Genomic DNA, 14552 nt, shown 5'->3' on the forward strand with positions numbered 1-14552 from the left:
AATTTTTCTAATAGGAATTGTTATTAGCACTCCAAAAATCTCATTCTACATTCCAAACTTTCTATATTATGAAAGAAAAATACACTTATGAGGAGTGTAGAATGAGATTTTTGGAATGCCAATAACACTTCCCTTTCTAATATGCTTTTTACACTTTCTAAGAATAGAACAGTCTCTCGATTCACTACCAGTCAATGATAACTTTCAAAATAGAATTTGGACACGGACAACACCCTTAATAATGCAAAGGTGTGGAAAATTAAATACGAAGCACATATAATCTAAAGGAAAATTGAGATCAATAACGTTACAAAGATTAACAGTTCATTCTTCGATAAATATTCAATTGAAGGGAGAAACTACAAAAGCAAAGAGAAAAAGTAGATGAGAAAAAAATACAAGAAATTAACCATCTATGCTCACCTTCATTTAGGGGTGCACAAGTCTCCACCAATAGTCGATGCCTTCACTAAATCTCCACCATTATTTAGATTTAGCCGTGAGAACTCTTCATCTAATAAGAATTTTTTTTTTTTTTAATTTATTAAGTTTAAAGCTTAAGAGTATTTTTGTTTATTTAAGATGCTGCTTGGGAGGAGAATGGTTCATATGGGGGTATTAAGGTTATAGTTTGAAATGCCACAGGAGGTTTCATGGCTGCAATGGTGAGTCGGGAGTGTGAGATCGGTTCGACAAGCAGGCAAAAGCTGCAGCTACACGGGCAGCAGCTGTGTTTGCGCAACGATGGAGTGAGGAACAGGTACAGATGGAAGGTGATGCTCTATTGGTGGTAGCTGCTATGCCGGATCAACATTGCATGGTTATATTGGTCATCTCTTTGCGGATACACGGCAGATCCTTCAGGGGTTTAAGCAATGGAAGATTCTTTCGGACCTAGAGAGACGAATAAAGTGGCACATCGACTTACACGGTTGAGTCTTAAGCTTGATCATCCACTTTCTTGGTTCGAAGAATCTCCTGATGTTATTAATGATTTATTATTAGAGGATAGTCTTAATAATTAATTGGTACGGGACACTCTTTTTTCCTTTGATCGAGTTGAAAGTCTTTCAAGGTTTTTATTGAGACTCATTGTTAGCGCCCTATCCTTAATTATATACGTATTTCTCTATTCAATAGATATCGTACTTATCTTAAAAACATGATATTTAAATAAAAATTAACCTTTTTAAAATTAGAAACTAATATTTGATTATATTTGATAAATGCTCGAAAACACTCGCAAAACAGATTCTGAGTAGAAGTAGGAAAAGCTGAAAATTGGAAGTAGAAAAATGCAAATTACCAATTAAAAATGCTTCCCCGATTGCAGGAGCATTTTACACGAGAGAGGAGATGGAAGAAGAGGAGGCAAGCGATCAAAACCGAAGCCTAAACGATCTGCCGGAGGACCTCCTCCTCCACATCCTCACCTTCCTCCCCACATTAGACTCCGTCCAAACCTCCCTCATCTCCCAAATATGGCGCCCTCTTTGGTCCCGCATCCCCTCCCTCGATTTCAACTTCGAACTCTTCCCGACGCGCGAGCTGCCGTTGGACACCCGCCAGTTCTACGCCGAGTTCGTCGATCGCGTTCTGATTTACCGCTCCAATTCTCCCGTCCACACTTTCCGCCTCTCCTTCATCTTCCACGGTCACTACCACTCCCACGTCGACTCCTGGGTGCGATCCGCCGTCACCCACCTCCGCGCCCGGGAGCTCCACCTGGACTTCTTCATCCACAGAGACTTTCACAACGACGAAACCCGTGATCACCGATACGATTTCCCATTCTCTGTTCTGAGAAATGGGTGTGTTGAGAAATTGAGCCTCACGCGGTGTTATCTTACTTTGCCGGCGAAATTGTCCACCAAGCGATTCTGGACGATTCGGTCCTTGCTTCTCGATGAGGTTTGTTTGCATGACCAGATGATGAGTGATTTGATATTGGGTTGCCCCAATTTGGAGGATTTGGAGCTTCAAAACTGTTGGGGCCATCGTCGTTTGAAGATATGTAGCAAAAGGCTCAAGATGCTGGCATTTGGGTTCTTCTATGATTCCGAAATCAGAGAGACTCTTTCGATTGATTGCCCAAATCTTTGTTCGATTAGCTTCGATTGCTGTAGCTTTTACAAGGTTGTCCTCAAGAGTGCTGCGTCTCTCGTTGATTTTCGTGTCCAGATTGTGAACATAATGGAACAGTACTATGACTCGTGGAGTAAGGCACTTAAGCTAATTGAACAAGCGCCTAATCTAAAGCATCTCGATACACTAAACTGGTGGTTTAAGGTAATTTTTATTTATTTATCATCTCTGTTCTGATCAATTATAGCTTTTCGAGCTCGATCGTGGTTTTAGGTTGTTTAATTGTGTTTATTTATTTATTTTTTTTGTTATAATTATGTCAGAGATTTGAGTAATATGTAGCAATGTGGTTGGTATTCTGATCATGTAGAAAGCTTCTCATAGTCATAGATAGGTTAAATTCTTGTGTTTTCGGATCTGGTGGTATAGCTGTGTTTTTTCGAATGAGATTGATAGAGACAACGTTGATTGATAATGATCAGTGAGGCTTTAGCTTGTCACCGAATCTTGGAGTCGACTGAAAGATGGAAAAGGTAAGTAGTTGTTGAAACTCTGCTCATTGTTGCAAACATTTGGTCTAGACCGAGGGAATTGGATAGCAATTGGTCATTAGGTTTCAATATATAAGTTTATTCAGACAAGATATCCTGCGCTTATGTTTCTGCTGCTGGCATTGTTACACCTTGGTGAGTCTTCAAGAAACGTAAAACTTCACTCGGCTTATTGTTCCTCATTGCCTGCAGTGCAATTTGTTTTTAAACTCTCATAACATGTACGGAGCACTCATTAAGAACGGTGTGAGTGAGATTAAATTCTTTGTTCACCTCACGTATGTGCAACATTAAATTCTTTGATGATTTTCAGATGGTCAATCTCTTTGCTTTCACCTCCGTTAACAGGGGGATTTTTCAAGTTTCACTTTTTGCTGCTTAGCCTCTTTGGATTTTTTTCCCCTACATATGATAACCACTGGTTTTTAATGGGATTACGTTGTTGAACACCTTCATGTATTCCTAATTGTTTTCTTTTCATATGCCCTCAGTTTCTGACATCAACGAACTCCTTCCCCGAAAGTTTTATGCTCTACAACCTGAAGCTCTTAGAGCTACAAACAGGGTTTACCAAGCATGATCTCATTGGCATGGCTGCGCTGCTTAAACATTGTCCCAATCTCGAGACAATGATTCTAGAATACCCTTTCAAGTTCGGGGAAGATGTGAGTATTTTTACAAATATAATTATAGCAATGCTTGATGTTTCGTTGTTGCTACTGTTTATCCTTCTATTTTACGTTCCGTGCTGCATATCTAAAACTTGATCTTCCAATTCCCAGGAGAGTTTACCAGAAGAGTTGTTAAATAAACCAGTTGAGTTCAGCATCCCAAGTCTCAAGCAAGTTACAATCAAACCGTATATAGGAACAGAAGATGAAGGTAATTTTGTGAAAATCTTGACTGAGCAAGGAGTTGTCCTAGACAAGATTGTACTTGTTCCTGGCGAAGTTGGCGAGTACGGAATAGTTCTGAAGCCGGTTCCCCCAATCGTTCTGTATAAAACGGATTCACAAACTTGGAAGTACTCTCTCCTCCGCGACGCCAGATGACTCTGAGATTTAAATTGGGAATCCTTCGCCTTAGCCAAATTCCGTCTTATTTCTTAGGTTAGATGATAATTGGACGGATCAAATATTTTCTGAGTTTTGCTTATGATTATTTTCCGTCTCATTTCTTCGTAGAAATGGCATGTTTCTGTTGGAGATAGTTGCTAGGGTTGCCAATCGTGTTTCCATCATGTTCCCTCTTTCATCTTTTGATTCCACAATAATTGGTCTTGTTTACATCGTCCCTTTTATACAAACAATTGGATAATCTACACTAATTCATCTAATCTTTCAAAATTAAAATAAAAAAAAAAATCATCTAAACATGGGCAAGGAAGGTTTTGGACTCCGAACACAGCGAGTTAAAGATGGAGGTCTTATCTATTAGAGCAATTTGCCACCAGTTGCTTGTCATTTCAAATATTACTTGTTCAGCACTCAACGAGATAAATATAAATTAGGGGTAGTGCTATCCACACACTTATTTTTACTTCTCACATATCCCTCTTAATTTTAGACCGTCTAATCAAATGAACAAAAGAAGATCAATAACATAAATTAACAATAGTGTGCATGAGGTAAAAAGAGGTAGTAACACTTTCCTAGTTTAGAATTAAATATCCAGTAGGTACCAAGCTTACTTTGTGTGTCAAGACAAGTGTAAGGATTGTATATTTAGTTTACCTACATATTTGCCCTTATTGCACAAGACCCAAGCCTACCCGACCCATCGCCGGAAAAGGTCACCGAAAGTTTTGATGGAACAGTTTTTCCATCATCGGAACTTGGCCGGAATATGTTTCCGAATTGTAATGATTGTACTGATGGTAGAAGAACCACATGATTTGATATCTAACACAAGTGTTTAATTTCTCCTAATGATATTTTTCTTTCTTTTCATCAATTTGGGGAAGAAACAAAATATATAGAACAGTGAAATAGAAGTTTCCGTTAAAGGTAAGGGTGCACAAAATAAAATTGAAAGTTCTTACGTTCAACATGTATCTTCGTGTGTAAGGTAAATTAGCACAACACCCGAAACTCTAAATTTCAGAAAAATTGACTGCCATAGACGCTAGTCCCGAGAGTTGTAACTTCATAGATCGGGATAAAGACTTGTTATTAAATATGTTTTGTCGACCAATTGATGCGGCATATTTATCTATGCAGGTTTTATCGAGAATATATTTTGAAGGCGGCCTACCTTTTTCATTTATGAATCTTAGGGGATTGTATATTTATTCTTATGGTTTAAGAAAGTATGATATCCCTGGTTTAGCATGCATCCTCAGGAGCTCTCCTAATGTTTACACTATCCAAGTTCTAATATCCCCCAATAGAACAAATGGGTTAAGGCCGGTCTGGCATAGTTCAACATGCTTTTATATTTTAAAATACCACTGCCAAATCCCTACGATATGTGCTTTTCGGTTCACCTAACTGATTGATTCATTTATCTATTCTAAAACTAGAGTTCGAAATGGAATAAAATTTGTTGGACAATGCTGGCTGAAGAGCAATGCTAGGAAAACTGAAGCCCAAACTTTGAATTCTTTCCCGTGTCACCTAAATGTGGTGAAGATTCTTGTTGAGGCCGATATAGAAGAACTTGAGAGTGCAGTTAAGATGACAAGCTTTTCGCTTGAACAAGGTACAGGCTCGCAAGAAGTTGTTCTTCATTTGCCGCAATCTAAAGCCAATAATCTAGCTTATTGGGAGTACTATAATATTGGTCTATTGGGAGGGATCTGTCCCAGCATCTCCTCATGTCAACATATCACTATTTCCAGCTCCTTCCAAGTACACAATGGCTAACAGAACTTAAGTCCAATCGTTTTTGTTGTAGATTTCCTCCATTCCTCCTGTTTATTTTAAGTGCTGCAGGTTCTTTTAATGTTCCATGTTGAAGACTGAATGTATTGGGTTTTTTTATTTTTTATTATTAGGTGCTATGCATGCGACTTATAAGATGTACTCATGTAATAATGCGCCTAGTAGCTATACGTACCAACTTTACCGGAGTAACTTTCTTGGACATGATGGTGGTAACTGTTATTAACAGATGAAATTATTCACCAGATTTAACAATTGAAGAAGGAAAGATTAAACAAAGAAAGCTTGCAGAAGAAGAAGACTGAAATCTTTATATCTGTTTTTAACAAAATGAATGAATCAGTTCAATACAGAAAGGGAAAAAGACTTATATATCTACTTCTAATTCTACAAAGCTTATCACATAAGCTAACATAAAAGCTATGCTGATGTGGATGCTGATGTGGCAATTGCTGACATGTCACATATACTCAATACCCCCCCTCAATCGTAACTGGGAAGCCCCAGTTTGAGATTGCCACTATGTCGAAGAAAATCAGGACCATGTAAACCTTTAGTGAGAACATCTGCAACCTGATCTTTGGTAGAAACATATTGAACGATCAAATCACCCCGTTGGACACGTTCACGAATGAAATGAAAATCTGTTTCTAAATGTTTAATTCTGGAATGCTGCACTGGATTTAGGCTAAGAGCAATTGCTGACTGATTGTCACAACATAACAGAGGAGGATTAGGCAACACAACACACAAATCCTTTAAAATCAACCTGAGCCAAGCAACATCAGCAGCTGCATGAGCTAAGGCCTTGTATTCAGCTTCTGTGGAACTCCGAGAAACAGAATGTTGTTTCTTAGACTGCCAGGACACAGGATTAGCACCCAAGAAAATGACATAACCAGTAATGGACCTCCGTGTATTAACATCAGCTGCCCAATCAGAATCACTATACCCCTTGATTTGCAAATCAGTTCCAGCAGTAAAAGTCAAGCCACAAGTCATAGTCCCCTGAAGAAATCGCAATATTCTCTTAACCAAACCAAAATGAACATCTGTGGGAGCACTCATGAATTGACAGACATTGTTGACAGCAAAAGCTATATCCGGTCTGGTAAATGTCAAATACTGTAACACGCCAACAAGACTGCGAAAGAGTGTAGGATCAGATAATAGTTCCCCTTCAGCAACCAGAACAGAATTATGTGGCTGACAGGGTGTAGAACAAGGCCGGCAATTGTCCATCCCAGCTTTATGTATCAGGTCTATGATATACTTTTCTTGGTTCACAAAAATATCACCATTAGATTGATAGCGAATTTGTAAACCCAGAAAGTATGTAAGCTTGCCCAAATCCTTAAGATCAAACACCCCAGCCAAATCATCTATCACAGATTGAATTAAAGTTGAATTTGAACCAGTGATGATAATATCATCAACATACAGTAACAGAATGACCACATCTGTATTCACTTCTTTAACAAACATGCTGGAATCTGAGAGGGACATTTGGAAACCAAGAACAGTCAAATAGCTTGTGAATTTAACATTCCAGGCCCGTGGAGCCTGCTTTAATCCATATAAAGACTTGACAAGTTTACACACATGTGAAGAATACTCAGAGTCTACAAAACCTGGAGGTTGTTTCATATAGACTTCTTCATGTAATTCCCCATGTAAGAAGGCGTTCTTAACATCAAGTTGCCTAAGAGACCAACGATTTGTAGCTGCCAAAGCAAGAATAATCCTCACAGTGGTATGCCTAACCACAGGACTAAAGGTTTCTGTGTAATCTAAACCTTGTTCTTGACTAAAACCTTGGGTTACTAACCTAGCTTTATATCTAGAAATAGTCCCATCAGGATTTCTTTTGATTTTATATACCCACTTGCAGCCAATAATGTTCTTATCAAGAGGAGAAGGAACAAGGGTCCATGTACCTTGAGCTTGTAAAGCATCGAACTCCTCTTGCATTGCTTGCTGCCATTGAGGAATTTGAGAAGCAATTCTGAAAGTGGAAGGCTCAGAAACATCACCAATGTCTGCAAGAAATGTGAATCCTCCAGAAAAATGATTACTGTCATGTAATTCCAAAGAGTGAATGTGAGGAAACAATGTAGCAAGAGCACTATAATCTTTCCGGGTTATAGTACCAGTCTTTAACCTTGTCTGAATACCATGAGGTACAGAATCAGGAAATAAAGCTTCAGAACCCAAAGGAACATTGACTGGTACCACCACTTCCAACTTTCGAGGAGAATGGACAGGCACCACAGGGGAATGGGAGAGAGTAACATCCAAAGAGGAATCCTATACATTGTGTTCAGAAGGAGAGTGACTGGAAGTTGGAGTACCACCTGATGGATTAGAGGATGCATAGACATGTGGATTAGCAGTACTAGAGGAAACAGGTCCTTGTCTCGGAGAGAAAGAGACTATATTCACAACAATAGGCCGTGTAGCCACATTGGTATTATTGACAGGCCCAGAATTGTCACAGTGTGAAGAGACTGAAGTACTGGCAAAAGGAAAACAAGCCTCATCATGAATCACATGCCTAGAGAGTAAAAGCTTGTCTGTAACCCGATTATAACAGATAGCACCTTTGTATCCAAAGCAATAGCCCAAAAATATACATTGAGAAGATCGAGGTTGAAGCTTATGAGCATTGTAAGGTCTAAGATAAGGGTAGATAGCTGAACCAAAAAATCTAATAGAAGAGATGTCAGGTGGCTTGTGGAACAAAATGCTAAAAGGAGACTTCATTCCAAGATTGTGAGCTGGCATTCGATTAATCAGAAACACAACATGCGCAACAGCATGATACCAAAACTTGAGAGGCAATTTTGCAGCAGTCATCATAGTAAGAGCAGTCTCAACAACATGTCTATGCTTCCGTTCCACTAAACCATTTTGTTGTGGGGTGTAAGGGCAAGAAATAAAGTGTAGAATACCATGAGTATGAAGATAGTCCTTAAAAACATTACTCAAGAACTCACCCCCACCATCAGTTTGAAAAACCTTGACCTTACTATTAAATTGATTCTCAACATAAGCACAAAATCGAACAAAGATACCAAAAGTTTCTGATTTATTCATTAAAGGGAATATCCATACAAATCGAGTAGCCTCATCTACAAATGACACATAGTATCTAAAACCCTCAAGAGAAGTAACAGGTGAAGGTCCCCAGATATCACAGTGCACTTTATGAAATGGAATATCAACTCTATCTAGCTTTTCTGAAAAAGGCAATTTACTCATCTTACCACTAAGACAATCAGAACAAACATGAGTAGTTACATCACTAGCTACTAAAACCTGAGAACTTTGTAACATGGCTGCAAGAATGTCATTAGACGGGTGGCCCAACCTATGATGCCACAAAGAAGACTTAACAACTTTTCCGAATAACGCAGAAGCACGAAGAACACCTGGAGTCAGTAGCTTGGGGAACACATGTACAGGAATCCGAAACAAGTCATTATTGCTACTCTTTCCTTGGTAAAGTACCACCCCTGTGGCCTTGTCCTGCACAAAGAAGTTTAAATCATCACAGATAAACCAACTGTGATTATCTTTGCACAGCTGTTTTACAGAAAGGAGATTAACAGTCAACATTGGAACATGTAAAACATTACGAAGATAAAGATTATTAGGAGGATTTTGAATAGTCACAGTGCCAATATTGTGAACATCCAAACCTGTACCATTCCCAACAACAATCTTCTTATCTCCATTATAAGGAACTGCAGAGTCTAATAAAGTAATATCAGGACTCATATGATGTGAAGCCCCAGTGTCCACAATCCAACACTCACCCTCAGAAGCAGATGATGTAGGTAAATCAGACACATTTGATGACAGAGTAACTCCAGGAATGTCAGAGAACATATTAGACTGTAAAGCCTGAGTCATAAAGGCAGGAGCTGGTGAAAAACCTGAAGATGAAGACTGCGCAGAAGTGTTGCCAGGAAAACCATAAGGAATATGATATGCAGGAGAAGATCCTGAAGGAGGAAACTGGAAGACAGAGCTTAAATCCTGATAAGCGTAATTGGCACTGAGAGAAGGAGGTTGAGGAGCCCCTTGATAGGAAAAGTTTCCCCTGTGTCTACAGTCAACTGCAATGTGACCCCTCTTTCCACAAATCTGACACTCCTGAGGTGGTTGAGTATTATCATTTCTATACAAGCAAGTGACTGCAGTATGTCCTTTCCGTGAGCAAATCTGACACTCAGGAATAACCTCTTGCCTATTTGATGTATTGCCAGACCACACATTGCCATTTTTAAAACCATTAAACTTGGGTTTAAAACTCCCTGAACCTCTGCCTTTATAACCTGTAGTATTGCCATAAGAACGATGACCCTGACCACCAAAAGCATTCCCATTAGGTGGAAAATTATTCCCATATTAACAGATGAAATTATTCACCAGATTTAACAATTGAAGAAGGAAAGATTAAACAAAGAAAGCTTGCAGAAGAAGAAGACTGAAATCTTTATATCTGTTTTTAACAAAATGAATGAATCAGTTCAATACAGAAAGGGAAAAAGACTTATATATCTACTTCTAATTCTACAAAGCTTATCACATAAGCTAACATAAAAGCTATGCTGATGTGGATGCTGATGTGGCAATTGCTGACATGTCACATATACTCAATAACTGTTGACTTTCTCATTTCAACTGCATGCATTGTGAATGGAAGATAAGTTTCTTGGCCAATCTGGTTGCCACAGTAGCAAGTTTTTACATTCATACCAATTTTTTATTTATCTATTTCGTAATAGGGTGAGTATACGGCAGCGGTATGTGCACCTGAAAATAAGGGTGACTACATGTATATTGGCATTGAAGTTCGACCTACTATAGCTGTAGAGGTTTTAGTAGAACAGCTTAGGATGCGAAAAACAAAAACACTGGAGTTAGATTGAAAAACTTTATATTTTCTTACACTTATCAGCGCCCGTGTTAGGTTTCCTCCATTCATCCAAGCTGCTTAAACCACTGTGGAAGGATATATAAAATCAGGATAATAGTGACGAGAGATGTCTGTTGATTATAGGTTGCTATATCATCATTGCCACGGCAATCAAAATTGTTAGAATATTTGTTAGGTTGTTAAGTGATAGTGCAACTCACAAATGTAATTAGATAGTAATTTTCTCAGAAATACAAAAGCCTCATTTCTCTCTAAAGTTTCCCTCTAGTTCTTCATCTTTCTCAATTCTTCATTGTTCTTTGAGATATTCCCTTTGATTTTCTGCTCTATCGTTTACTGCAGCTTTTTCTCAACCCCATCATTCACAATTTGGAAACTCATTCACATTTTTGCTAAAGCAATCTAGGACAAGACTGGCACCTACAATTGATCCAAAGTGAGCGTGCAGTGCGATGTGAATATACACATGAAGCCTGGCCCTAGCCGGGCGAGTACAAACACCAGTGTAGCACATGATGAGCAGATAATATAATTATGATCATATAATGGTAAATCGATAATTCTAGTCAACCATAACAATATTCATGGCCGCAAGTGTAATTAAAGCATCTCATATTAGTACGCATACCTGTGCATCCCGCATAATTCAGAATAATTTCGTAATTTTCATCATTTTGCCAATTCCTATAACGTCAATTTAATTATGCCATTACGTAGAAAAGACATTATTAATATATGTATGGAAACTCAAATAATATATATATATATATATACACACTTTATAAAACAAAAGACCCACTCACAAGTACTTGCGAGGTCGCAGCCGTTCGGACGAGTAAACATGGTTTGTCAATGCTAATCGTACCTAAGCATAATAGAGGCACATTAGTAAAAATCAATTAAAACGTTTGAATTTGGAGAAATGGACGGCGGATTCGAAATCAACGCGTCGAAATACACTAAGAAGGGTCATGGGCAAATTTTATAAAAAGTCAACGAAAAGTCAACTGTCAACCCAAAAAGTCAAACGAGAGGCCCCGGCGGTCAACTACGTTAAAACTTTGAAATTTCACTGTATGGATGCTAAAAATGAACTTGGGGCGTTGAAATTAGCCTAAGAGTTTCTAAGAAGATTTCAAAAAAATCAACAAAAGTCAACTAATGGTCAACAGTTAACTTTAATGAAATATTCTATCCTCAAATAGAATATTCTATTAAAGTTAATTGAAAAGTTAACGGCCAAAAATTGAAATGGACTAGGTCGGATCCGGCTTTGGGCTTTATTTTTTCTTTGATCACCGATAGTCAGAAACTGCAAAATGGCCAAATGTTTGGGTAAACTTTAAATAGTGATATCTCACTTGTTTCTAAACCAAAATCGACCCATAATATATCAAAGCGAAGCTAGGAAAGTGTAGAACAAGATTAGCCTGTCGGAAACTGGGTAAGTTCTCTTGAAAATTGAAAAAACTTTGAATTGCGATATCTTTGTCATTTTTTTAACCAAATCACATGTTCCCAATATAAAAATTCATCTACTCGACGAGATGAATCTAATTATGGTGGTTAGAGACCTTATCTTGGCCGGAATTAGCGAGAAACTCACGGTCTGTTTAAAGCTTGTGATTTCTCGATTTTTCTTCAGCTTTTCATAAAAAAAAACCCATGGCTAGGTTTGTGGGAATGAGATGAACAAGAATATGGTGATTATTCGTTGAAAACGGATTGGTTGTGGTGGTGTTTTCACAGGAGAAAGAAAGAGAGTTTGTAGAGAAAGATGAGAGAAACGAAGAGGAAAACGAGAGCATTCCAGAAAAGTGGGGGTGGGCCCCACGTGGCACCCCAAATGCAACATGTGTTCAAACACAATTTATCAAAATACCCTCAACATTCAAGGGTTCGTAGAATCTTTGTTATAACTTAAAGTTCAATTCCGCTTGCATCCACACGTCCGTATCAACAAGTATTTCGAGAATACAGTAAAATAATAGCTCATACGGGCCACAAAATAATGGTCAATGAAAGTCAACAATCTCACCTCTAGGGCATTTTGGTCAATTCACTCATTTAAAATTAATAAAGTCGTAAAATTAGGGACAAGTTGTTACATTTTAGATTTAGAATTTTTTTATAATAAAGTGATCTATAAAATTTTGGAATATAATTCAGAAATTTATATAAATGACATTTTGTTTTTTAATTTTTGTAAAGTTCTGCGTGCATACAATTTGTTGGTCTTTCTTAATATTTGGTATATGCTTATTTATAATCCAATTAATTGTGAGTATGCTACAATTGTATGATAGATCCAGAACTAACAATAAAATACAAAAATTGATTACAAAATACATTTTATGTGACATCCCACATCGCCCAGGGGAGTGATCCTTATATGTATATTCCCATCCCTACCTAGCACGAGGCCTTTTGGGAGCTCACTGGCTTCGGGTTCCGTAGGAACTCCGAAGTTAAGCGAGAAGAGGGCTAGAGCAATCCCATGATGGGTGACCCACTGGGAAGTTGCTCGTGAGTTCCCAAAAACAAAACCGTGAGGGAATGGTAAGCCCAAAGCGGACAATATTGTGCTACGGTGGTGGAGCGGGCCCGGGAAGTGGTGCCGCCCGGCCCGGGATGTGACAATTTGGTATCAGAGCCTAACCATGGTCGCGTGTGTGCCGACGAGGACGTCGAGCCCCTAAGGGGGGTGGATTGTGACATCCCACATCGCCCAGGGGAGTGATCCTTATATGTATATTCCCATCCCTACCTAGCACGAGGTTTTTTGGGAGCTCACTGGCTTCGGGTTCCGTAGGAACTCCGAAGTTAAGCGAGAAGAGGGCTAGAGCAATCCCATGATGGGTGACCCACTGGGAAGTTGCTCGTGAGTTCCCAAAAACAAAACCGTGAGGGAATGGTAAGCCCAAAGCGGACAATATCGTGCTACGGTGGTGGAACGGGCCCGGGAAGTGGTGCCGCCCGGGCGGGGATGTGACATTTTAGTTAATAAAAAATCCAAATACTTTTTTATTGTAATAAGTTCGAAACAATTCAGAAAAATTTGAATTGGTATGTCTAAATGCATTCTATTTTGGGAGTTTTAATGAAAAGAGTTTGAATTAAGTTTATTTTAACAAAAAAACATCTTATAACTTTATTTAATGAAAAATGATTTAAACTATAATGAAAATGACTTAAATTATAATGAAAACAAAAGTTTATCATAATAAGAAATAAAATGAAAAAAAAAGTAATAAAAAGTTGATGCGCGCGTCCATCACATGTACTATTTTTGAAACTGAACGGTATTACACTATTTTAAAAGTTGGACATTATTATAATATTTAAAAAATTGAACAGTACTACACTATTTCTGAAATTGAACACTATTTCGGAAAACTGAAAACTAATTATTTCTGAAACTAAACACTAGTACTAGACTATTTTTGAAATTGAACACGAATATCACACTATTTTCGAAACTGAACATGGACACTATTTTTGAAATTGAACACGAATACTATTTTTGAAATTGAACACGAACATTATACAATTTTTAAAATTAAACACGAATACCACATTATTTTTTAAACTAAACTCAAGTACTGTATGCGATCGAATCTTGAGTGGATGAAAACATTGATGAGTCACCATCAAAGCAGCCTCTACATACTAACCAACCGAGCATTTTATTTTTACTGTGTATTTAATTTATTTACCTCCTAAAAAGAATTAATGATGACTGAAAGTTTTACCTGTCGATCATTTTCTTCTGCGGATCTGCAAGAGCTTCAATTTTAAAGGCAAACAAATTAAGTCCCAACAGTGAGTAGTTTTTACTACATGCGGACCCTCTGAGTGACCATTTGAATTAGAGTAATATTAGGGGACTAATTTTTTTAAATCAAATTGCAAATCAAATGATGTATCACTAATAAGAAACAAGCATGTTAATCGATATTTAATTAATAATACAATAATCTACAATCACATCATTTAGTTTGTAAATTTGATTTAAAAAATTTGATCTACCTAGCATTACTCTTTGAATTATTAGAGTGACGTACGGTTCATGCATGAGGATCACCTTTA

At 37.9% G+C, this 14552-nt stretch overlaps 1 protein-coding gene across 1 annotated transcript; it reads left to right on the forward strand.

Annotated features, from left to right (window-relative positions):
• The first annotated feature begins 1273 nt into the window (after nt 1-1273).
• Nucleotides 1274-3809, forward strand: LOC137708715 (F-box/LRR-repeat protein At3g26922-like). Its single transcript, XM_068447849.1, has 3 exons — nt 1274-2289; nt 3128-3301; nt 3419-3809. The coding sequence occupies exons 1-3, from the start codon at nt 1357-1359 to the stop codon at nt 3686-3688; spliced, it is 1377 nt and encodes a 458-aa protein (XP_068303950.1). The 5' UTR covers nt 1274-1356; the 3' UTR covers nt 3689-3809.
• Nucleotides 3810-14552: the final 10743 nt, after the last annotated feature.

The sequence above is a fragment of the Pyrus communis genome, chromosome 11 (genome assembly GCF_963583255.1).
Source record: "Pyrus communis chromosome 11, drPyrComm1.1, whole genome shotgun sequence".
Taxonomy (NCBI): domain Eukaryota; kingdom Viridiplantae; phylum Streptophyta; class Magnoliopsida; order Rosales; family Rosaceae; genus Pyrus; species Pyrus communis.